This window comes from Gymnodraco acuticeps, unplaced genomic scaffold (assembly GCF_902827175.1).
Source record: "Gymnodraco acuticeps unplaced genomic scaffold, fGymAcu1.1, whole genome shotgun sequence".
Classification (NCBI taxonomy): domain Eukaryota; kingdom Metazoa; phylum Chordata; class Actinopteri; order Perciformes; family Bathydraconidae; genus Gymnodraco; species Gymnodraco acuticeps.
The window spans coordinates 2,433,325-2,459,737 of record NW_022990238.1 but is presented as its reverse complement, the minus strand read 5'-3'; the positions used below and the strand labels follow the sequence as shown (position 1 = coordinate 2,459,737).

Genomic DNA, 26,413 nt, shown 5'->3' with positions numbered 1-26,413 from the left:
TGAATACACAAATGTATTGACAGGTTTATTGTAGTTATTGGTATAGTTGAACATTCAAAACCACGGACAAGGGATGAACAGACAGAAGAGCCTATGTGATAATGTGGTCAGGTTTCTCTGCAGATGGTCAGTGTTAAACTCTTAACTGGTATCATTGAAGCCTTGGATGCTGCATCAGAAAAGCAACCAAATAGGTATAAGATGAGCCCCCCTCAGCAATAGACGTGATCTCAGAAAGTTGCCTACTATATTTTGCTTACTGTAGGCCATTGGTCTTGACCAGCATAGACCCATATTTGCACAACTGTATAAGCCTGATCACCCCCTATTATACTTTATTTACTTGCCATCTTACATTGTCTATTTTCTAGTCTGAAATGATAATGACGGTCAGCATGTTGGGAGAGTAAATGACGGAAAAATACACAAATAGTAAGCCTAGAATGGGAGAGAATTGTAGAAATTACACATTTGTTTTTTTAACTGCATGTGTGCCTGCTAATGTATGTTGCCAGGAACTGACCGAAGTCAAATTCTTCCTTTTTTCTCCCTTTTACTTTTTTCTTTCACTTCTCATCTTTCGTGTTTTTTGTCAGAGCAGCATTGGGCCCATCTGCTGGCTCAGACTGGCAGCTGTATGACATGAGAGGAACCGGTGGCACACCACCCTTCATCTGTTATTATTACTTCAGAAAGATGAAGAAGGAGGGAAGGTGGGAAGGTGGGATGTGGGGCCAGGGAGTTGGAGAGATTACTTTAGGGAAACAAGCCGAGGGGCCAAAAACTGGGGCCAGAGAACCAGATTCCAAAAACAAAGTGGTGGTGTGTTTTCTCTACTCAGCTCTTCTTTTTCCTTCTCTACTCTCTTATTCAATGTTGGTTTAAATCCCTTTTATAAAATCCTTGGCTCCTGTTGGTAAGTACGTAGCAAAATCACAGAACTGACTGCAGATAAAGAATAACGGCATGATGTATAACAAGTTGTTTTTGTTGGGAACATTTTTAAAACAGTGTCAAAGATTCAATTAAGCCGTTTTCTTCTGCTTGCATCAACCGAGTTTTATTGTGTCATGGAAGAGGTCATTTGTTTGCCTTCTCTTTGGGTTGAGTTGAATGCTTTATCTTGTGATTTTTATAAAGTTCATTTCATGCCCGCAACTGCTGACTCTCGGCTGAGGTTTGAGAGAGGGTTTCAGGTTACAGGGAGGTCAGTTGTGCTGTGGGGGCAGTAGGACTATTTGGAAGAAGGAAAGCAGAGAGACAGAAAAAGTCATCTTAATAAAAGATTTCGAAGTGCAAAGCAAAAACAACGGTATTTGCAGTCACATGATTCTGCGCTTTAACACCTTGTCCTTGGCTCACTTCTAGCACCCCTGAATTTGGAAACAAATTAGTTACAAAAAATAGAGCAAAGAAAATGGAGGGGAGTGAAAAAATATTGACTCAGAAGTAATTCTGTGTGGAATTTCTTTGGGTTGAAGACTGTAAAAAAGGTCCCTTGAAACCACAATAGGGGCCATTGAGGGGCCATTGGCTGAGTGTGAGTGTCAATGTTGGATCCCATCCAGGAACCAGGTAGCTTTTAAAGCCAGGGGAAGAAAAGGGTGACTGTTTTATTGAAGGTAGGGAGAGAAACAGACACATACTCTCTGTTCTCCCTTTCCTTTCCTATTCACATACATGCACACTTGCAGCTGCCTGTCCAGATCAACCTATCATATCTGTCCTTTTACCTAGATTTCCCCTTGTACACACATATATGCTCGCATTAAGCTCCATCTATTGTAGCCTACTCGCTGTCTTACAAAAAAAATGATTTGGTAGGTGACAGGCTTAAACAAGCTTATCTCTTTAACAACAAGTTTAATATATTACTTAAAATGTCAACATACATCGGGTCCATTGTGTCTTCTGTTATTTGACTAGGAAGTTTGCTCTCTCTAAATGCTTTTTATGCCTCCATGACAGAAGTGCTGCTGTTGTATGTGTTTGTGTTGGTAGCATGGGAGCTTGCACAACAGCTCTAAGCTGTGAGCCAGTATGTGTTGCTGTTTGTTTGTAGGTGTGGGCGTGTGTGTACATGCTGAACCAATCCCCTACCAACATCCTAGCTATAAAACACATGGGTGGTCAGCCCGTTTATTGTGTGGGTTTGCAAACAATGCTCGCTCATTAGGCTGAGACCAGTGAGTCATTCACAATGGTTAAATCCACTTACAACCCTAACCTGTGTGTTTTCAATCATAATCTTCATTTCCCTGCCTACAGCTCACTGCTGGTAAGGAGCAATTTCATGACTTCTCGTTTATGAAAGCACACATTAAACTCTTGGCCTGGATGATTTCCAAAGTTGATCGTTCAGTCCACCACTTTGTTCAAGAATGTATCAGTTGCATTGACATTGAATTATTAAAGACATTCATGTTGCCAAGAGGTTAAATCTTACTAACATCCAAGCCCTAAAGTGTGGGTAATAATAAAATAAGCAAAGTTACTCCTTCACTTATACCTTTGTTACCTTTCTGTCTCTTTCCTGGACTCCCCCTCCTTTCATGTCTTCCCTCGCCGAGTTGAGTGATGGTTTAAAAGGAAAGGGAAGTCAAAGACAAACATAATCCCCCCACCCCCCATAGCTTGTCAATCTTAGCCTTCCTCTTACAAGAAAATGGTGGAAACTAAAAAATAAATAAAACACAACTCGGTTCATTTTATTTTTGGATATTCATTTAATGATAATATCACTTTTTTTCACATGTACAAATATGTTTACACAATTTAAAAAAAAAAGCAATAAATGACAAAAAAGAGCTTCCCAAAATCAACAGGGAAAAATGAACAATCACATCAAAAATACTTGGTTATCTTTAATGTATTCTATCTTTCAAAAGAAGATTCCAGTTGCATTTGCTTAATTGTGGTGCTGTTCGGTTCGACAAGGTGTTATGTTAGCAAGGACCCTCTAACTGGGCGCTGGGAATACTGTAGGAAGGTAACTTTACAGACATTCAGAGATGTGTCTTTGGTGTCTTTGCCTACACAATAGGTAGAGTTGTTTGAGGCTTAATGTACTACTTGTCATGCGGGCAGATAGAGAGGGTGACTGATAGTAACTTGATGTCTACAGGTCTTTGCACAAGACAGAACACGTCTTGCACTATCACTATCGTTGACAGATCTACACACACACACACACACACACACACACACACACACACACACACACACACACACACACACACACACACACCACACACACACACACACACACACACACACACACACACACACACACACATATAAAGGGGTTACTTCTATAATCACAGATTTGGATCTCAGTACCCTACCTCTAAACAACATTGTAAATAAGTGTACTTCTCTTGTGCGTCTGACTGAGCTAATCTGCCTAGGTGCAAGGTGGCCAGAAGAAATGGTTCAAAACATTATGCTGAGCATGCTATTTTTACTAAGGGAAGCAGAATACACTATTTGATTTGCTTGTGTTTGGCCAGGCCATGTGATATGATGTAGATGAATTGTAGTTAAGGGATAAAATGTCCCTAGCTGTGAATATAAATAATAAATATAGTCTATGATGTTCTCTTTTGTTGTACAGTCACGGGAGTGCTTAGTGTAATAAAGTCATGCTCTTTACTGTATGAAACAGTATTGTTTCCCTCTGTACCTTTTGTAAGCCTGCTTACCTTCTCCCTTTGTAATGGCAAAGCAGGCTGAGGGCATCTGAATTGAGAAGGGTGATTTAGTTTTGAGTCTGTCCAGACTCACATCTACTTGGACTGTCTGACATTCTGAGGGCAAAGCCCTTTGATTGACTTTGCTGGTACCAAACGAGTTTTAATCTTCAAAGATTTTAATCTGCTGTTTTGTCTGTTAGTCACGAGGTGGGGGGTGCAGGGTATATAAGGCTGTTAACAGTCACAATGTTGCACAGTAAAAAAAAAAAACATAGACACAGTATAAAAAAACATACAAAACATAAAAAGAGTTTTACAGCCAAATAAAGCAATACAAGCATAATGTATTTTCTCTGCGCGACTTCATTTGGTGTCTTAGGTCATTCACAGCAAGTACTGATCCCTTAAGGATAGTACTGAAGAGTTGCAACATACAGCACAATCTATTGCTGGTAGTGTTTAGTTGGGCTGTGTAATTGGGAAAGACAACACAACCCAATGTCAGTGCTCTCTCCTGTATGAACAGATAAAGGACAGTTCACCCAGTCCCTTAGTCCTAAGTTTCAGCCAATGGCAACGCACCATCTGTCCCGGCATCACAGCTGAGAGGTTGTCATTCCAACAATTTGAGCTAGGAAACTTTATTGAAGCAGGATGCAGCATGTAAATCGAGAGTAGGCACTTTCAATGCTTTTGAAGTCCAAAGAACAGTTTATGAACTTATTTAATGTCTACTTTGACAACCAAAGGGCGTTGATTGAAATATATGTCCAGTTTCTCCTTTGCTTGTTGATTGGCTGAAACAGTGTCCTCCAATTCTTTCACAACAGCATTTCATACTCTTTGTAATTCATCAGTGGAAAGAAAGGGCTGAAGAATTAAAATCCTTGTTTAGGTAGTCAATGCCACGTGTCAAAAATAGGAAAGCTTGTGTGAATTCATATTGTTATTTGATGTACATTGTTCCTGTAGTAGCAACACCTCATATTCCAGATTTCCCTTCTGAACGGCAGGTTCCGGGATCATAAGTTGGGGCTGTTTTTGAGGCAGTGCCCCATTGTCCAAACCAGCCTTCACTCCATCCAACTCTAGCTGGGAGGGCTCACAGTCTAGGTCCAGGTGGCCCTTTGCTTTCTTCCTGCGAAGATAGCATACCACTCCCACTGCTATTGCAATCAATAGCAACAGTAGCAAGATGGCAATAACAGGCACCAACATAGTGGTCAACTTCTTTTCCCCTGACCATGCAATAGAGCTACTGCTTTCAGCAACTGTATGGGCCTCGGTGCAGACACTGTCCACGCCACTAGGGGCACCTAATGGACTAGCACACACATGGTACGTGGAGTTTGGCTGGAGACCTCTGAGTGTATACTCTGGGAAGGATGCTGGCAGGCTGAGATGATTCGGCCTGCGGTCTGGCCCAGAGAGATTGCGGTAGGTTAGGCGAATACCACGGATGTAAGGCCGCATCTCAATGTAGCGGTGGAGGTCCAGCAGAATTGAGGTTGCAGTTGCTTCATGTGAGCTGATGTCTAAATCTATATTGGCAGTTTCCACTGGAGTGTCAGCTTCAGGTGGTGAAGGCAGATGAAGGTTTTTGATTTCACAATACATGCCATAGGTGCCATGTGGACAGAGACATTGTACCTGACCATGCTGGTCCAAACGACAAGTACCCCCATTCAGACAGGTGAGAGGGGGACAGAAATGCTGCTCCTCGTCAGTGTCTATGCTGCTGCTACTTGGGGATGCAGGGACAGGAAGCAGGGGAGAGTCAACATCTTCATCCTTCGGGTCGTCACTGGCCTTTGGGGCTGGAATAGCTCTAGTAGTGCTTGGTAAGGTAGTGACAGGGACAGGCAAGGTTGTAGTAGTAGTAGTTTTGACAGTACTTGTGGTAACTGTTGTTGTTGTAGGACATCCAAAATCCCTGTGCTCTAGTCTTTCCAATACCTTTCCAGCACTGACTGGTGGGAAATGACAGCGGGTCTCCTCTGTTCTTTCTAGGGTGATGCTCTGGGCTCTCAGCCATCTTGGGAACCATGCTATGGTACAGAGACAGTTGAAGGGGTTCTCTGCTACAATGAGCTTTTTGAGGTGCGGTAGGAGCTGGGGGAACTCTTCAGGCAGCCCTTGCAAACTCAGGCTGCTAATGTCCAACTCTTGCAGCTCTCCAAGGTTCTGCAGGTCTTGAACCTTAAGCGGACCGATCGGGTTCCCAGCCAGACTGAGGTGAATCAGCCCCTGGGTTTCCTTTAACGCTGAGGGGAAGGATTCAAGTTTGTTTTCAGAAATGTCTAGTTCATGGAGGTTCTTTAGACTACTCAAGAGGTTCTTATCCAGGCTGGTTAGCCCCACACCACCCAATTTGAGTGACTCTAAGTTTGGGGTCTGGAGGTCTGAAGGACCCAAGGTGGATAAAACATTAAAGCGAAGGTCAAGCAGCAGTAGTCGGGGCATTGAGAGAGCAGGCAGGGAGGTCAATTGGTTTCCCTGCAGTTTGAGTTCCAGCAGGTGCTCCAAGCCATTAAAAGCTGCAGGGTGGATGGTCTCAATATGATTACTATATAAATAAAGGCGCTCAAGCAGCACCATACCCTGGAAGCATTCCTCTGAAATGTGGGTGATCTGGTTGGATGACAAGTCCAGGTTTCTCAAAGAGGTCAAAGGTTCAAACACCCTATCTGTAAGCTCAGTCAATTTGTTTTGACTGAGGTCCAGCATTTCCAGGTTCTCCAGACCATCAAAGTCCTCCGATGTGAAGCTCTCAATGCCGTTGGCAAAGAGGTAAAGACTTTGTGTCTGTGAAGGCATTCCCTTAGGAATGGTAGATGAGCGTCTCTGGAAACATAAGATGGATTCTGGCGTGGAACAGGAGCAACCCTCTGGGCAGTCGTTGGACAAGGTCCCATCAGGAAGGAGGAGGAAGAGCAGAAAGAGCATCAGCGGAGTGAGAAAGGTCTTCATGGTGCAGGCTCTTTCTCTCTCCTTGCTCAACCTAAATAAAACAAGAGAAAATATAAACTGTCAATGACTTGTATAATGATCCAGAGAATGTATACAATTCATTTCTGTACAGATTGTTAACAGGGTTCAACAGTAGTACACATAATGTTGATATTGCCTTGTTTTGGTTGAGTACCATCTGACAGTTGCACCAAGAAATGTGGGATACTTGCAGCGTAATGTTGAATTTCTAAATCAAAGCATATTTTCTCTGCATATCCTCTAGTTCCTATGTTAGCCATTGTGTGGTTCTTTAATGTGTTTCAAAGAGTGAGATTAATATCAAAGGTCTAACTATGCATAGCCAGTGATCAAAGGCAGTCTTTTGTCACAAGGTCTCTCAAACAATAGGTCTGTAGCCCTAACCTCAGGTTTCAGAGGGAGTTTTCTGCTATATTCTGGGAAAAGTTAACAGAATGGAGTCAAGCCATGCTTTTCTGGCTAAAGGAGTGCCGCATTCTTTCTGCAATGATCTGTGTAATAGATAGTATTGCAGGAGGCCAAAACCTTTGTTCCCTCTATAATAATGCTACAGATGGCCATCACGAGCACATGCACAGCCACATATACTGTATATATATATGTTTATATATACATATATGTATATACATAAATATATATGCTAATGTGTGTGTTGGTGTTAAAATAAAATAGTTTATATTTGTAAGCCGCCCACCCACTGCTATTTACTGTAGTGCAGTGCACACAATTTGGTTTCTGTGGGGTCAGAGTTATCCGTTCTCCCTATGTTTATGACAGACTTTATAACCTATGAAAGACACGGACACACAGCATCAATGAAAAAATCGAACTTGTTTTGTTCCTAAAATGTTGATTCAAAGTGAAAACACTGAGTGGCATTAAACGTTTTCTGTCTTTGAACACTGAAATCACACACGCTCTCTCAATCACTATACACACTGCTCTGGTCTCTCCAGTTTCATATAACCATACCGTGTCAACTTTGTTTGGCTGTATGTTCGCCATGCTGCATGTGGCCATACAACTGTGGATGATGTACTTTCTGGTGTTCTAAGCTAGGAGAGGAGCTTTACTGATAGTCTGGAGCTGTTATCTGACCAAAGACATCATATAAATAACTCACACTTTCTATGTTGTCATTACGCAGACTGACAGCAAGTGCTGCTTGCCAGTGTCTAATACTTGATGAAATATACAGAGACTGAACAGAGTACTTTAGATCTTCAGGAAGATATGAAACCGTGATTTAAGCCCTTTTCACCTGAGCCCAAGCCTTTCAAAAACAAACGCCCTGGTAGAGCATCAACACAGTACTTGAAAGGGCTGAAAAGGAGGAAAGGGATGATGGAAAGAGAGAGGAATGAAGGGAGATAAAGAAGAAACTAGTTGCAGACAAGATTGTGACAGTTTACCATTCCTGCTATATGGAGTGAGGTGGCCTTGGGGTGAAAGTAAAAATCTTTATCTGTTAACCATTTTCTTTTTTAGACAGCTTTTGTCTTCTTTTTTACTCTTCAAGGACTCAACAGAAAGTACTTATTTGGTTTGATATCTCCAAACCTGCTTTCTAAAATTGTATAATGCCCAAAAGCAGTGTGTTGGTCAACTTAAGGGAGCTTACTTTAGGGCCTTAAATGGTGCAGTTGTTGATGTCTTTACTGCACAAATACCTGAATGAGAAGCCAAGTATGTGTGACCTAAAGTTTTACACAGATAGAGCACATTCTGTTCTCTCACTGCTTACCTAGGGTTGTCGACCATTACACAAGAAATGTCAAAGATGTAGCTTTGGACTTTTTATTTTCCTCATCATATTTTTCTATCTTGGTTCTTTTCCTCTAAAGTTACAAGATTAATTTCTGTTTTTGTTTAATGTCTTATATTCAAACATTGAGCAAGGTGTGGAAGCATGGCTGATGTCTTCGATCAGAGAGGCGGATACAGGGTATCATCTCATCACACCACAGCTATGACATTTATTTGTCTTCTCTTTCAGCATACTTTCTTCTCCTCCTTGAAATTGCAACCTCCTTGGAAGGATTCCCTGTTGTCTTGTTTTTCCTTCTTAAATTTAAGGCAACCGTGGCATTTGCCTGAACCCTACTGCCAACATGTTACTCCTATTATTCAGATAATAGGAGACAGAGCATAAATTATGTTGTGTGCAGCCAGACCTCAAAAACATGACTATACTCAAAGAGCAAGGCTTGATTGAACAAAGCAGCTAACTCGTTTCCATAGTCAGCACCTGCTAACAGTGCAGAATAACTAACTCAACTTTGGCAACCATGCATACAAATTGGACCCTTAAGTGTTGAAATTGTTTATGGACATTTTTGTATACAAAGTATCGATAACATCTGATGGCGAAAGTTTGCTGTCGGCTACAGCAGAGGTGAAGGGTTGTAGTTATCCCATAATTGAAACCGTGCCTAGGGGGAATTCATTTTAACAGGTGAATAATTACATGGTCAAAGTTGTAAAGGGTTTCTGGGTCATGCCTCGGAGAAGTCCAAAGTATTTACATTGAATTCTCTACCATTGGAAATCAAAAATGGTATTGTAGCTATCAATAATGACTAGAGTCACAAGTTCAAAGATTGGCGAAACCTTTTAAAGATGGCCACAGAGAGAAAGAGAGGTTTCACTTCAGGCCTAAGAATCGATGGTGAGAGAGAAAGTGTGGCTGCTGTGCTGCGTCTGCTTACAGAACAAGGGAAAACAAAAGGATTTGTGAAGATAAACAGGAGATGAAGGGCTTAGGGAGAACCAAGCAACAGCTGGAGCGTGTGCAGATGGTCTCAGGTTTTTACATCATCACTATGTGTCGGGAGCTGCATTTTCCAGGATACTTCACCACTGTGTGTATCGACGTCTACTTGATATTAAAGGGTGCCTGTTCAAATGGAATCCTGCATGCACTTTACCGTTCATCTGAGAGATGTATCATATGTGTCTGAAGTTATCCAACATATTCCAACTCCTTCTTTTTCTGAGATAGAGAAGCTTTGACTTTTGGTGCAAGAGACGGCTCAAAGGGTCCAGTGCCAGAACATACAACAACATCAAGGCCTCCATGAGAGGAAAGCAAGATACAACTGAGAATATTTTTCCAAGAAACTCAACGTGGTGATACTAGCGTAGCTCCCTTGGGCAGAATGTTTATTTGACTGTGCCTCATTCCAAACTGGGCCAGGCACATCTGATAACCCAGTAGAGGAGACACTGTGGTGGATGTGGATGGGGGGGAGGTTCAGGCAGTGAATATAGCCAGATCACAGATTAAACCAGAGCTTGCTAGGTTAGATTGTCCTGTTTTCTTTCTTTCTTTCTTTCTGGAAACGAGTGACTTTTGCTGATCTTATCAGTGGGAAAGATAAGGCGCAAATGTGGTGTCACTACAGAATGGATCCACTGAATATACCATCTTGAGTGACTTCTGCCTTTTTGGCCTTAACTTTAAATGTTTTGAAGTGAGTGCAGGTGGAGGGTCTAGAGAGAGATAGTAGAAAGACAGGCTTGTCATCCTTCGCAGGGTGGAATGCCCCCCTCCCTTCTTGCTTTCCTCCTCCTCTTGAGTTGTAATTTCCTTTTCTCTCCCCTGTGTGCTTGTTGAGACATTCCTGAGACAGGCAGCAGCTGAGTTTGAAAAAGTGAGCTTGTCTGTCTCACTGGCTTGGCATTTAGAGCTTAACAGGGAATTCTTGTTCGGTTAATAAACAGACGATGGATTGGTTGAATTATGTGCTGCTTATATGAATAGGTGTTAAAACAGCTATGTGACCAGATCTTTTATATAACAATTGTTCTTGCATCTGTGTCTAGTTTTGGGGCTTGTATGAGAATAAAACGTGTTGGCAGAAACAGCAAGGATGAAATACTAAGATAGAAGCATGGGAAAGTCCTTGCGCAACACAATGAGACATAAACGGTCAGCCCCTTGAAAAGAAACATTAAAGAGGCAATAAGAAGGGGGAAAAGAAAATAAAGCATTTCCCCTCTCTTTTGGCTCACTTCTTCTACTGCTTTTTCTTTCTATTCGAGATGAGTAGGAGAAGAAAACAAAGGAGACAAAAGCAGGTTTCTGTCAGCAGGGGCACCGGGGTGGAGAGGTGGATAAGGCCTGTGGGAGGGTGAAGTAGGCTTCAGCAATTAAATCCCGGCGGGCAATGCGTCAAGAGCCCTTATCTTTATAGCTGAAGGCAACACGGAGGGGCAATGAAGGGTACAAGAGGGGGAAGAAAACGGCGGTGTGTGTAGGGGAGCTGCAGGTCACTGTGCACTTGCATTATTTAGCAGGCCTGGCCAGAGACTACGGGGGGGGCACCAAGCCAAGTAAGGGGATAAGGCTGCACACTACAAAGTGCATACTCCCATTAAAGAGGCCCCTTGTCTTCTAGGACTAAATATATTAAAGGAACAATACTTGTGGCATGTGCATTAGAGTATGATCTATAGTGCTGTAGGTCTGGGGGTTCAGTTCACTAGGGTGCACTACTAAAATAAACGACTGTAGCCACTTCTAGTGTAGATTTACTACAGAAGCACAGGGACATGACATCATATTGGTTGTAAATGATGACTTAGGCACCTAGAGAAAGCTGGTGTGAGCCCTCTGACTCCTAATTCCCCCACCCCCAACTTTTTTAACAACCCTTTTACATCTCTGATGATCCTTTCAGAAGACAATGGACCCTACCTCCAAACACAAACTGCTGTAATCCCATCCTTTTATACTGTCAGTAACATCATTGCCACAGCTGGACCCCGTTATCCACAACATGGTGTCAAAATGACAAAGGGGCCAAGAGGGAAATTAAACATGGGTTTTGTAGAATACTCAGATGATGAAACGTTTTCTTAAAAAGTAGCACAGGTGAGAAAGAAGCATGGTTGTACAGAAACACAAAACACACCTATGAGTTTGAAAATGTCAGCTATCTAAATGTGGGTTTGTTGGTATGTGTGTAATGCAGTGAAGTATTTTTTTAAAGACATGTTTTTTTGCCTCTCTATTGTAAGGCTTAATTGCAACACAGGTTAAACAAACAATGTAAAACACGCGAGCAGAACATGCATGGATCAGAAAGGAAGGCATGTTTTGAGACAAAATGTGTTGGTGTCACTCATCGTCCGAGGCCCCCCATTTTGGGATGTATTTAAATGCATTTATACTGAAATGAATCTGATCATGCAAAAGCTATATTTTCTTTCCTTTTATAATTTGTTCCTATCAAAGTAAACTGAATCTCTCAAGCTCAGAGCTTGGATATATATAATATGCTCAAATTAGTGACAAACCACAGATACAAGGCTTGGCTGTAAGCATATGTAATGCAGTAGTAGCGTTTAGAAAAAGAGAGAGGATTTTCAAATGTATGCTTTACTAAAACTCCATTGGCATCAAAGTCAGAATACAAACACAGACGGGAGAGGCGGATATGTGGAAAGAAAGAAAGATGATAGCTTTTTGTCTGTCAGTGGCAATACTCATCTTGAATCCACAAACTCATTGCCATGTTTTGTAGTGGTATGGAGGGGGATTAGGCGCTGTAATAGTTGTATTACTGCTGCACAAACAAAGCTTTCCAACTGATTTCAGCCTGACCACAATAACAGACTCTATAATAGTCCCATCCATTGTGCTTTAGCTCTGCCAGGGCTGATTGATGTCCAAAGGTTGTAGCTTTAATTAACACAAACATGAACTCAACTAACGGGAAGGATCCAGTCGGGCTTCCTCCTACTTTTGTTTTCTCATGCCTTCTACGCATTTTGCTCCATATATTCTGCACATCTAAATGAGTTGCAAAGCAGCTTACTTTTGGTGTGAAAGGCAGGCCTTTTCATCTGAAGATTTATGCTTCAGACCGGGCCTGCTAAGGACGGTGTGAAGCCTTACCATTGGAGCCTGCAGCTGGAGGACTTGAAAGAGACCATAATATACAGTCCAGGGGTGAACAGGAGGGTAGTAAAATATTCTCAAAAACACTGTTTATTTGCTGCACTATAGAAGGGAAATGGGGCAACTCTGTTTGGTTTTATGATCGGAGTTGGTAGTTCCATTTTGCGTTTCCTTTTGCGCTGAAGAACTATGTTTGATTTCATAATTGAAAATCCAAATGAAAAAAGAAAAACCCTGAAAGAGTTTATCTGGTCAGATAGCATCGGTCCAAAGGACAACAAAGCCTGTGAGGCAGAGAGCAACTCCTTGAGGTCAGAGGTCAGGCTCAGTATTCTGCGGCCCAGACATCAAAGATAACAGGCCCTGTTCAACACGGGCACACGCCCAGCTCAAGTTGCACACGCGCTCACACACATACACACACACGTACACCTGAAGCATGCTGCTCCTTGTCTCCACAACAGGTGCTTTCTCTGCTCCTCCGGGGCAACATGAAATCCAAAACTTCTGGCGTGTGTCTGAGTAAATAACACAACCTACGCCATAGTAGAGCAGGGAGTAAGGCGAAATTGGCCACAGAATCAGGCTGAGGTACAGTAGGCGGCCGGGCAGCCAAACTACACCAAAACTGGGACTCTGAGAGAACAAGTCTGCAGTCTGGCTCTGCCTCCTCTGAGCTTTCCAGCAAAGAGGTCAGGCATTATGAGTTCCAAAAGGAAATGTGGACCATTTCCTTTTGTTTTATTGCCGAAGGATAGTGTTGTAGGGGCTAGGCTTGATTTTGTTTTTATAAAGGCACACTTGAGGGGGAGGTTGCACTCACTGAGGTAGGTTCTCTCTTCCTCTCTTGTGTCTCTTTCTCAGTTTATACACAGTGCCCTCTTGTTTTGCCCAGTAAGCTATGTCTCAACACTGACACTCGTCTTTTATCAGAGCACCCTGCCCTGTGACCTCTCACGGACAGATAGTGATATCGCATCTGTCTGAGATCTTCACCACAGGACTCTCACATTACACACACTCAAAGAGTTTCAGTGCACTACAGACAGCATCGGCCTTCATTTTTTTCTTATTCTCTGCAGTGTTTGCACCTACAACTTTTAGTCAATCTTGTCCCTCCTTTACGCTGTGACGTAAACAGCCTGACCCCACTACTCTGCCAAGTCTATCTTGGACCTGGCTTGAATCCATCACAGAAGAGTGTCAGAGAAACACAAACAACACCTCTCTGCTTTACTTACAATCTGTCTCTTACTCCCTCTCTTCCTCTGTTTTCATTTCCCTCACACGGCAGCAAGCCTAACCATTGAAGAAGTCTGATTTGTGAAAGAGGACTATATCACCAGGAAACAATAAATAAGACATCCAACTGTCACATAGCTGGAATCTCTCCAGGCCTTGGCTTGTGCCTTAATATCCTGTGTGTGACAGTTCACGCCTCGTCGCAGAATCAAAACTTCCTTGTACTGTCTGGCTCGCTGACCCTGGAGCAGTGTTGTTTCAGAGCTTTGTCCTTCTGATAGGGACACCCAAAGCAAACTGGTAAGATACAGCAAGTGACATCTCAAAACGGCTTATAGTCTTCTAAATCAAACATCAGAGGATCTGGCCTTAAGCAGGGACAGGGCAATGTTTGTGCTGTGCGTGTGGTTACTGTTTGAAGTGGCTGGATGGACCAGTTATATCAGTCCGCCACAAGCCTGGATTGATGCATGCACACTCCGACTCTCTGCCTAGCTCTTTGACATTCATTCCAGCTCCAACATGACTGCAATGCTATTTTTCTTTCGCCAAGCCACCTGATCTTTATCTACCTGATGTGTATAGGATATTTGTTTTCAGAGTTTGAAAGGTTGTTTCTTTCTATATCCCTTGGTAAAAAGTATTTGTGTCATTGTCAGGACATATTTGGACAGCATGCTTAAACTATCATTCTTGTCTTTGTATACAAGATGAAGTCAAGTTCCGCACTGGCTGTTGACACTGTTTTTCTTTACCTTTGTCCTTTGTTGCAATCCAACTATAAGGGTTTAAATTGGAGCTCAAGTAAATGTGTATGAGTCAGGCGTCAGGCAGGCACACTGACAGACTGTTAGACCGGCTGACTGGCAGCCTGACTATCCTCATTAGACAAACAGTGTCACACGTACTCGCTGAGGAAACAATCGCAAATAACACATCTGCCTGTCTGCTCATCGGTCTGTCCATCATCTTTCACTCGCTCCTTAAAAGTACTGCTGTGACTCATCTGAGTATGTCCTCTGGCTTCCAGGAAGTTCAATACGTCTCAACTGATACTGTAGAATAGTTCAACTGGAATTATGTCAAAGCGCCATCAAACACTCTGTACATCAGTGCTTTGGACAACTTACAGGAGCCACTCTTTTTATTTGACACATCCTACAATTGTTGTCTTTACCTGGCTCCTTTGCTCACCTCTTTTCTCGCTCTCAGGTTTGTTCATGTAGTTGGCATGAGTATGACTGGAATCTTATGAAAAGCCCTGCAGGGTCTTTAGGCAACTGTAGTTGTCAAAGTGTTCATTAGGCTGAAGTCCTTGTGAGAGCTTAAGGCTAAAGATTGGGATGGTAAACAGATACGTGGGGCAGTGCGTAGTGCAAACACCAGCTTGTTTACCTTGTGAATTTTTTCCACAGAAACTTGGCCAGGACACACCAACTCACCGCTCATTAGCAGAGAGCAGTCTTTCTGTCAGACTGTGTGCATATATTCGAGGTCAAGGTGTTCACATCTGCAGTTACAATAAGGTCTGACAACTCGTTTTACATGCAACCACTTCTCACTTTGTCAATCTGAGTGAAAGAAGTTCATAATAAGAATGTAAGAGATGATTCCTATGTCTGCAGGGGAAGGAAGTGAGTTATTTATTGTTGATTGACAAATGAGTTATTTATTGGTTGTTGTTCACTATGATTTGTGACCTTTTTGGTAGTGCATGTTGTCATGGAATGAGTATGGTTTGAAAGTAAGACAGAATCACTTCTAAATTCAGGTTTTAATGACATAATAGAAATCATGTTGTACACGTACAGTAAATATGTTCAACATGGATTTTTTTGTGGGATTTTTTTCCCATTCTGCAACCTCCATTTGAAGGCAGGCATTGTGCAGTGCTACCCAGCCTCACACCCCTTTTCCAAGAGTAACCGTTTGTGATTTTTCTTGTAATTCTGGCCTGCGGGCTTTTACCTCATAAAAAACACAACACCTCAGACATGTGCCGCACACACACACGATAAATGTGAGATGAAGATCACTGCTGCAGATTAGGATGACACAAAGGAATGCATTGTGAAACTACTGCCTGAGTTGGTGTCGCGCCAGCACTGGGGAGGTTGGCTTGCAAAATAGCAGTCAAGCAGCACATTTCCCCCACATGCCTCTCCATGGCTCGCCTCCAGTGCCCTGCCTTTACCTCCTGAAGAGTGTTGATATGTTTGTTACACATTTCTACCACATTTTGATTTAATTTTAAACAGTCAGAGTGGCTTTTTAGACACACGTCTGATTTGATTGGTTGTGTACTCCACTTTTATCATTTCCATATATTTTCTCTATCCTGTTAGAGTAAATTAAATCCTCATTTTCCAATGTCACCGCACCCTAGAGCCAACATCAATCTTTAATCCATGATGTGATTATCACATCAACCTGCATTCTCCACTGATTAAACAGGTGAGCCCCACTATCTGAGCGAGAGCAAAGACATCTGTCAGCGACTGTCTATTATTACATCAACTCCATAATTTGCCCCCGTAACAGGTGTGCACAATCAGAGTATTCCTCATTCTGCACAAACAAGGTGAGAGAGAAGAAAGGGCAGGTCTGTAGGGACAGAAAGGGAGGTATAAACACTTGCCATCACACAGACTGCTTACAAGGCAACACTTTGGTGCACTAAGGAATTCAGTGTGCATTTCTTAGACTATACTAGAATATGACCTTGTTCTTATTTCCAAATCTTCGCAGCATGATCTGCATAGAGAAACTGATAAACACACTGACTGTTCATACACAATCATACGAAAAATACACAAACACACTCCAAACGTTTTTAGCAACTTTTGATTTCTTATTTCCTACTTTTTAATGCAACTTTTTTTCCACTGCTGTCACTTTGGATTCAAATCATTTCCACACATATGAACATACTATTGAAGCTGACTTAAGCTGTCTAATCCATCACTCAGAACAGGATTAAATGATATGTTATGTTACATTGTTACTGTCTGGTAATGCAGGTTGAGTTCAGTTTGATTTGAAAATACTGTACTGCACTACTTTTGATACCAAGTTCTAACAGTCTGTTAGCAGATTTTCATAATTTGTGGTCATGAATGGAAACCTATGCATGCCTTCAATGGTAGACAAAACATATTCAAATTTCTAAAAACACAGCACCATGGTTTACAGGATATCTAACTCCGATGTAAAGTATATGTGATTTTGAAGTTAACAGGATACACACTTTTAAAGGGGCCTTTAACCTGACCTTTAGTGGATATAAGGGAGATCTACTGTATGTATTTGTAGTATCTGTGTGTGCGTGTGCCCTCACACTGTCATATACAGAAGACCTGTCAGATTGCCACACACACACAGACAAGGGGAATGACTGATGCTTTGTTATTGTAGCAGTGAACAGCAATGTGTCTGTATAAAAAGCAGTTTGTTTGCTTTCACATCCGTTGATAAACGTCATTAAGCGAGTACCGTAGATTCCTGAGCTGACCTGTAACACACGGAACAATGCGCGCTTGTGTGTTTCCTCACACGTGTGATCCGTGTGTGTGTGTCTAATGTAAACAAGTCTGTCTTTGTTAGAATATCATTAGAGCACCCTTGTTTGCCCTTCCATGTTTGCTTTTAGGTAGAAATATTAACATTATTAACAGTAAATTACAACTATGCACAGCGGCTATGGTGTCAAGGCGTTAAGGAGCACTGGACTGAATGGGGAAGTTGTGTTAAGGCTGTTTTTCACCTTCAAGTCTAGAAGTTTAACTCGCAGAGAAAAAAGGCCACATTAATGGAAAACACAGGCCGCTAACAGCCAGACATTTGGCTCTGATACGGAGCCTCGACATGTGCAGCTCATTCAAATACATACATTAGGTGTGGCAGCCATGTGTAGGAAAAACACAGGGAAAAAAGCCAGGTAAAACACACACATAATGTGCCGTAATTCATCAGTGTGCATCAGCTTTGATGTTGGGACTTCAGGATTGAGGCAGAAACATTGTATGTTAGCATGATGAATAGCCTATGTGTAGCAAATAATTTACATCTAGCAAGCAGGTACACATTTGCAAATTCCTAAACCTGAGGAATGTGTGCATATGTTACAGCCAGAATGTATCCCCAGAAGAAGAAGTCTGAGCTACAACTACTCTCCCCTGGTCTCTGTTTTCCCTGAGGACGACCGGCCTGACGGAGGCAGGAGCTTTAAGGCAATTAGCGAGAGAAGCTGTGTGCGTCCAGAGGCCAGAGGCTTCAGTCTTGTCCTGTGCATGTGTGTGTCTTTACAAGCCCACACAGTTCCTGTCACAGCTCATTGACAACTAGCACAACAGAGGAATGAGGTAGGACAGAGGGTAGGGGTCAGGAGGGCTGTGTAAAGTAGAAAAGCTACATTTCTCCCCAGAGACACAATGATGGACGATATTAGTTAGGGTCCAAGCAAAGGTATGTTTCACTTAAAACTGGTAAATATTCGTTTTTAGATAAATACCATTTATATTGGAACGGAAAAATGTTGTTTTCATACTTGAAAGATCATATAGGGATAAACTACAGTGCCCATGTTCATTGCTATGAAGGAACCAGTGCAATAGTGCAGCTCATTAATGTGTTTTTGATATTTTGGATATCAATACAGAGGCAGAGAGCAATTAATATCAGAGTTTGGATAAATAGGCAATATTTCTAATATTCTAATAGATCATTTAATAGACTGTAGGGTCGAATATCACCACACTATCCTTTTAAATACGTTGGAACATACATTGAAAATTACTTCATCAAATTCTGTCAAAAGAATGTATCTATTGTTTGTTTTTTATACATTTTTTAAAAACGACTTACTGTAGATGTTTATAAGGGTATATAAGAAGTCTGCTCATTATTCCACAACTCACTTCAGCAGACAGGCATGGTAAACTCTAAACTTCCTCACTTTTCTCTGCTCCTTTTCACTCTGTCTGTGACCCTACACAGCCTCACTGTATCTGTTAAATGCCTTGTGTGTTAAGAGAGCTGCTCTTGTTCCCCTGCCAGTCTTGTTAAGAGGCTCAGTGTTGTGTGAAAGGACCTTTTGGAGGAAGCAGGGTGTTACGGTTAACACAATAAGGACCGCCAACAGCGTGTGATTTAGGTTTCTGGATGCAAATCCAAGTAGTGTATTATTATGACGCTTGTCATATGCTAGTTAAGGTTTTTTGTATTCTGATGGTAAACTATTCCTAATTTTAAAAGTAAGTGTGTACTCTAGTAGCCACATCTTACACATAATGACACAGTTTAATAATACAACTGTCAGATTTCTTTAAAAGCTTCACTCACCAGTTGGAGAAGCTTCCTCCTCTGCTATCGCTCCACTTTTATGGTTTCAGGTTTTCTTTTCCCTGGAAGTAACAAAACAGTTTTAGCTGTTAGACAAATATGCGACTTACATTTTTTATCCCCACTTATGTGGAATCCACCCCCCCCGTTGTTCATTGTTAATTGTCCGCAAGCAAAACAGGAAGTTTTTTGCCTGGTAATTGGGTGGATTCCAGCTGTGTGCGGGAGCGTGCTGAGCGCTGGCAGGCCGTGTGGCAACGAGAGAGAACGACAGAGGGGAAGAATGCAGGCCGACCGCTCTCCACTCTGTCAGCTCCTTGTTCTGTGGTATCAGCCCATCAGCCGGGGCCAGAGAGTGTCTGTGTGTGTGCGTTGGTGTTTAAAACGTTAACTTAAACATAACACAAGACAGCATTTTAAACCCCCTATATGATGTTTTGTGTTTATGATCTGCATGATACTTTGAGTTTCACCTCCTTGAGCTGCTTGTGAACAGTATTCTGCCTTAAGAGGGCATCAAAGGTAAAAGTGATTCTCAATGACTACAAAGATTAACATTTGAGCAATTTATTTATGTTTCAAAGCAGGATATAGAAGCCTGTGCTTTCCGTCAGTAAGGGTTTTGATCAAGTGTTTGTTTTTGTGCGTTTAAGACAAGCTATTGCTGCTGAACAGGCCCTCAGCTTTTAAAATGAAACACAGGAACCATTTTAATTTCATGTCGTATAAGCTTGTTGGGCCCAAATGTATTATTGTGTCATTATCCATCACCACAGAACAATTTGTGCGTGCGTCCATGTGTTTGTTGCTTTGAATGAATTGATTTATTTTAGCCAAATACAAATATAAAAATGTTTTCATCAGGCCATGGGGTCATACATATAACTTGGTTTTGGGGAAAAACAAAGTGACCACTTGATAGATGTTTTATAAATGCGGGACATTTGGCCACAACCAACTACATGAAAATCTTCTCTGATGGCAGACTGCGTTTGCATTTAATCAATTCAAGGCATGGTCATAAAACAGTTTAAGAGATAATTAGCTATGATGCACACAGTATGTTCCCCCATTCCTGCAGCAGAGGCGGACTCTTAACTACACCCCTATTCACACACTAGATTCACTCCTCCAGTATCTTTCCACCATGCACTGTTTTAAAGCCATATTTCATATTCCTAAGCTCTGAGCCAAAGAGTATGTCAAGATTGAAAGCAGAGTACTAAACCATGTGTTTGTGTAATACCTGAATCCTCAACTAACTTTGCATATACCATCTGTGAGTCATCCTGCATCTCACGCTCGCTCCCATACAGAGTGCAGTGTCTGAAAAGAATCCAGAAGTTACAGTCCAGCGTTCGTTTTTGCTCGCTGACCTGCTGCGGATCCTTTTTTAATGCACTCTGCTATCGTGTGTTTGTTGGTCTGTGGGAGTGTTATTCTCTGCTGCACAGAGGCTTTTGTGTATGCTTTAATGAATGCCCAGTATTATATGTGGTTATTTACATTCATTTCACTTATCTGTGAAGGTTAAAGCATGATATAAAGTAGTGGGTAATCTTGTGGGGACTGACAACCTTGTGTGTAACTTCTGTGTGAGGGCTCTTGTCTGCTGACCCTGCCGTGGTCGGTTTCCTGAGGTCACTATGTCTCCCTCGCAGACAATCCCTTGACTGTAGTGTAAATATTTAGCTTTTAAAGTGGAACCCTGCACTCAAAATATATGCAAATCATTCACTTTTGTAAAAGGCAAAATTGCCACCAACAATATTCCTGTCTTGGTTTGCCCTCATAGCTCAGGCTACCTTCTCCACATCTTTCCATGAGACATTTGGTTTTTAATGCGTGCACTGACAAATCACTCGTAGTATCTTTTAACCTGCTAGTATCGTTCCTTTCTGGTTTATTGGTTTACTTTGATACTTCTCTCCTTTCAAGAAGCTATATTTGTCGTTCCATTTCTTAGAGGGCTGATACTTTTTGTCCACTATAATCTTCTTTCTTCATCTGCTAAACATAAATATCGCCTCACCCTTCTCCTTCTCTGTTTCTCTTTTCCTCTCTGTGTCACTCCCTTTCTTTCCCCCCATCTGGTTTAATGTCTCCCAAAGCATTACAGAGCCGAGCACTTTGCATCATCTAAAACGTCCAGCAATTTGTCCAAATGATAGCCCAAAGCCAACCTGCAGAGGACGGCTGGGATAAACTCAAAGAAGCTTGTTGTTTGCTGTAGGTGTGATGCCCGTTTTGATATTTAATGTGCTTCTTGTATGTTTAATATGTAAATGAGCGACAAGCTGTGACAAGTTGTGGCACTGTCCCGACTGCTCGGCCGTTGATTGCAGCGTTGAGTGATTCGGGCTGTTAGACGATGGCATTCAGATATAAACATGCAGGCAGGTATACGTGCTGATTTCCTCTCTTAAGTCGCCTCCAGCTCTCTTACGGCGCTGACAGCAGCAGATAACAACTTTATTTGTGTCCCTGGCAGAAACGGAAATAGACATCGAGCAAAAGGGGAGCACAGAACACGACGACTGATGTCATGTTAGAGAGCGGCTCTGCGCGTTCGTGCCGGCTTGTATGTACGACGTGATCATATGAATAGGTGTGTGAATGTGACCACTTTTTTTGACAAACAAGGTCGTGGACAATGGGTAGAACACACTAACCCGCAGGCACACACACCTCATAACCGAGCAAATTTACTCTGTCATTCAATCCATATTCAGTAAAACATTAACATTTGTTTCAGTGGTTAAATATTTGACCTTCTTCTCAACGCGAGATCTATCTTTCCCACTTCAGGTTTTAGGCAAACAGTGTGTGTGCGTTGTGTGTGCGTTGTGTGTGTGCCCTTGCTTTGCTCTTGCCCAGCAGAAGATCTGGTTCAAGGCTCATTTCCTAATTACAGTGCTGGCCAGAGGTAATTACAACCTTAGATTAAGAGCTGTTTCTCTTTTTTTTTTACAAGCCTACTGAAATGCAGCAATTTGTGGTGAATTTCTGGGATGAGCATCCTCCCTCTCATCCTCTCTCTCTCTCATTTTCCATCTGTATCTCACTCCCTCAATACATCCCTGGAATTGGTTTAGGAATTTGGGGGATATTTTGGCTTTCTTCAGATTTTCCAACCAACATAAGAAAGTTCAAGAAAAGTTAATGTAAAGCTTGAGAGGGGAGTGTTTTTATTCATATGCTTTAGAAGATAAACAAACTAGTAAAATCGTACAACTCCGAGCATGTGTATGTCTGTGGACACGGAGGACAGCAGTTATTTGGGGTTTGCTCTGAAGCTGGGGCACTCCAAAGCCCTCAAATCCTTTCGCATGTGTGTGTATATTTATGCAAGGTTTTGAAGTGGTTCTTCTGAACGCATCATTTGGCGGCATCGGCAAGCTCTTCTTCAATTTAGCTTGGCAGGCGTACAGGCTGGGGTTTGCCTCAGCATACCGCTGGGTCAGCATTGATGTGTGAGGCTGAAGCCCTTGAAGCCAAGGGTTTTATTTAAGACGCTTCTTTGAGAGAGAGGCTCTTGGTTGTCAACCAGGGAACGCCCCCGTGCTGTGCAGCACCTGACGAGGGGCACGCTGCAGCCTTTCATTTTGAAGGAAGAAGAATTTCTACTTGTTGAATTGTCTCGCACTCACACATACTTCTTGCTAATTGTGAGAAGCCCTTCCTTTCACGTGGCCTTGTGGAAAACAAACACACGTATTCGCACACTTATTCCAACTTTCTGCCCTGTCGACTCCGCTCTCTCTCCCTGCTGTGTGAGTGCCCCACTCTTGTCCTCTGTTACCTCCACCTCCTCTCCTCCCTTTGCAAGGCCTCCTCGCCTCAGCACCTGACTTTTAACCCTCTAATCCCTCAGAGGGTAAGATGCTTCAGGCACTGCCTCTAATTGGCGTAAAACGGAGCTATGGCGGAACGAGGCACAATGTGAAAATCCTCTGCTCACAAAATGCCCGAAATGTTTTAGTTGCAACACTATACTTTCATAAAGAAACTGTGCTGAGTTGTGTTAATAAGTACATTTACAGGAAGCACAAGTGCATGAAATATGTGAAGCAGATCTGTTTAGACATGTCTTAACACAACAAATGAAAGAAGAAAACTGTCAATCATCTTCACCAGAGGATGTTGACATCAGTGCTCTTTTCACTCAAGCTCTTTGGCACAGATAATGAAATGGAAGTCTTGATTTTGTAAAAACAAAAATAAAAGGATGACAGTTCAGGCTGACACAATGTTGGTTTCCAGATCCCGGATGGAAAGTGTGGTTTCGAAATCACTGTCACACTGATGTGATAGCGAGCTGACTTTTAATTGCCTACATTTGAGGTTTTATGACAAAGAGCTCCTTTTCCTTAGTCGTGCTTCCTATCCACAAATCACAATGAGAGTGCAAGAAAAGTCCCTTGGGGCAGATAATCCACCCAGTGTGCTTATGTGTCTCTCTCAATGCTCACACCAGCATACACAATTGCACATGTGTCCCAAAACGTTATGAATCATTTGTATGACAAGGTGTGGATTCACATCACAGGTCAGGAGAAGAACTTTACACCATTTATGTATCTGCCCCCATAGAGACCTACATCATACTTCTTTCTGTTTGTCCTTTCGCAGTGCAGCGCATGTCAGTGTCAACAAGCGTCTGTGCAAACACAACAGTCTGCTGTGTGGAGAACAGAAAGCAGCAGCAACACCAGGGAGAAACTACACTGGCACAACCACTCTCTTGTTTTCTAAGTGTTACAATCTGTGCATCGTAGCAGCCTGAAAGTTCTCCACATTAGTGAGGGATAATTGGTCTCCTGTGGCTGTGCTGCTGTGTCTGGTAGCCTAATATAAACCAATTACAACCATTATATACTGTCAATGACACAGTAGCTTCTCCTACAGCATAATGACAGCCTGTGAGGAAACACATGGCGAGGAAACAAGCCGTACACCGGGGTAGGGGTTAATAGCGGGGCCATTGGAGTAGTTTACGCCGCCTGTTTAGCCAACAGGAAGGATTAGGCGATTTTGCATGCCTCTTTGTGGGGGCTGTGTAAAAGATGGTAATCTGAATGAAAGCTTGAAGGATCGTGGTCAGAAGACTGTTCTTATATGAATCAAGCATCTTAGACGAAAGGCATGTGTCGAGTATTTTACCTGGGTATATTTTGATTCACAGTTGAGTTTTGTGGCTTCTGTTGGTTTGGGTCTTTTATTTAATAGGGAATCATTACATCTCGCTTATTTCAATGTTAACACAATGGGATTAATCTTAAACAAGGGCTGGTTTGTTCATGTTTTTGTGGTCGTCAGCCCAGCAACTGAGTCAAAACGCTGGCAAGTTTTTTTTAAAGTTCAAACTAAGTTAAAGAACCTAATGAAGCTTCTTCTTTAAGACCCTCTCAGAGAAAGTTTAATTTATTGGCATTATATTTGGTAAAATGAGATGACTTCTGGAGGAAACAGATGCACTTGCAGTTTAACTTGTAATTCAGCGATTGGGCTATACACGTTAAGTCATGTAAGTCCTATTGGATGTTAGTTTATTTGTGGCTTGGTCGATAAGGGATTTCATCTTTCAGGAATTTGACCTTATCATTGCTCTGCTCCGTGCACGCTGAAGGAAGGTGATGTTTCTCTGATTTCCACATATCTTTTCATCTGAGCCAACGTATCATCCATCTGTCCATTGCAGCACCTTCAGCTAAAACACCTAATGATTGATTAAATCCAGCTCTTGGACTTTTTAACACTTCAATCAGAGTAGACTATGTATTATAAAAATGTTTAACCCATTTATAACAGTAGCTACTCTTGATAGACATTATTAATAATATAGCGTGGTGGAATCAATCATGGTTGTGACTGAAACTTGGCCAATAACTATGACAGAGCTAAGATATTTGAATAGACAATCAATCCATCATATGGTGTTGCAGATGTATTTGCTTCATGAATTCCTAAAGATTTGTTTTTGTTTCAAAGCCTTAACAAAGTCAGGCATGGTGTTGCTACTTTGCAATACTTTGAGAGTGTGTGCATAAAGTCTACAGTGAAATAATGTATCTACCAGAAATAGGGAAACAACACCTAGAAGATAACTACTCGCACCCTGGATATTGCCAACCTCCACTTGTTTCCAGGTGCAGCCTCATGCTAAAATATATGTTGACTTTGCATTATCTGATACCTCAAAACCAAAAGCAAAGTGTCCTGTTGAGCTCCCTGTTATGGGACGTTCCCCCCTGTGTGGGTCCAAAAACAGCTTTCCCTCTGCGGTGAACTGTGCTCGGTGCGGTCTAGACTCTCGGCTCGGCCCCTGCATGCTGCACGGCGTCCTGCGGTCCCACACCAGCCCGCCTCATTACCGCCCTGACTGCTGCTGCAGCTCCACGCACACGCTCAAGTTTTACGCTTTACTCCAATACTGTTTTATTGTCAGTATTGGCCGATCTGAAGAATTGGTGCATGGCGACAGACTCGCGTAAAATCCCGTTGACTTTTCACCGGCTCACCGAAGCGATCATGTGGATTTCAAACACCTTACAACAAAGAACTACATTTTTTATTAAAAGTGTTTTTTCTTTTCCATTTTAAAAGGTAGTTGCATACATTGAGAAGAAAACGTAGTATTTTAACAATTCCACGCTGTAATCTAAAACCGTTTTTAAAATACTACCAAGTTATTGTCGAACTGCACTAAAACGCCGAGTGTTTATCCTAAAGGGAGTTGTCGCATTGGAAACATAAATACAACTTAAATGAACACCGATGGGTGGTGGCTTGTGTTTATAAGGGAACATAAACCTGAAAAAATGAATGTCCCAATGAAAACGAATCAGGTTATATGTGCAGTTAATCTATCTATCTGTTTTTTTAGAATCATATTAAACCCAACTGCATTTGTATACATAACACTTTTTACGCGTATTTACGCACGTCTTGATCCTGTTATAAGGGTTATATCCACAAAGTATGGCATTTTGATGTTTATTTTATCATTCATAACAGAAAACTCTTACCCTTAACTTCGAAGACGTAAAGTTGTGAGCGCAGTCGCGCTCGTGTGTTTATCCAAACGGAGCAGTTCACCGATATAACTCCAAGACCTTGTAGTTTTCCGTGTGCGCGCTCTCACAAAAAGTGTCTGTGAATGTTTTACACTTGTAGCGAACGATCTTCATCAAATCCTTGGAGAGATACACCGACATCCACGTCAAGGAATGCTCAAGTGCTG

At 42.1% G+C, this 26,413-nt stretch overlaps 2 protein-coding genes across 3 annotated transcripts in view; one reads left to right on the top strand and one right to left on the bottom strand.

The window, feature by feature from the left end:
* The window catches only part of LOC117548353 (mitochondrial import inner membrane translocase subunit TIM16-like), a 115,755-nt gene that overhangs the window by 48,173 nt on the left and 41,169 nt on the right, over positions 1 to 26,413 (top strand). The window lies entirely within an intron of this gene.
* On the bottom strand, positions 2,707 to 26,413 carry vasnb (vasorin b). The gene is made up of 3 exons (XM_034219564.1): positions 26,199 to 26,413; positions 19,171 to 19,232; positions 2,707 to 6,693 (listed from the first exon to the last, which is right to left on the bottom strand). Exon 3 carries the CDS (start codon positions 6,660 to 6,662, stop codon positions 4,605 to 4,607), a length of 2,058 nt encoding a protein of 685 aa, XP_034075455.1. The 5' UTR covers positions 6,663 to 6,693; positions 19,171 to 19,232; positions 26,199 to 26,413; the 3' UTR covers positions 2,707 to 4,604.

Excerpts from the sequence above, each read along its gene's own strand:
- vasnb (XM_034219564.1), bottom strand. The coding sequence starts at position 6,662 with ATGAAGACCTTTCTCACTCCGCTGATGCTCTTTCTGCTCTTCCTCCTC.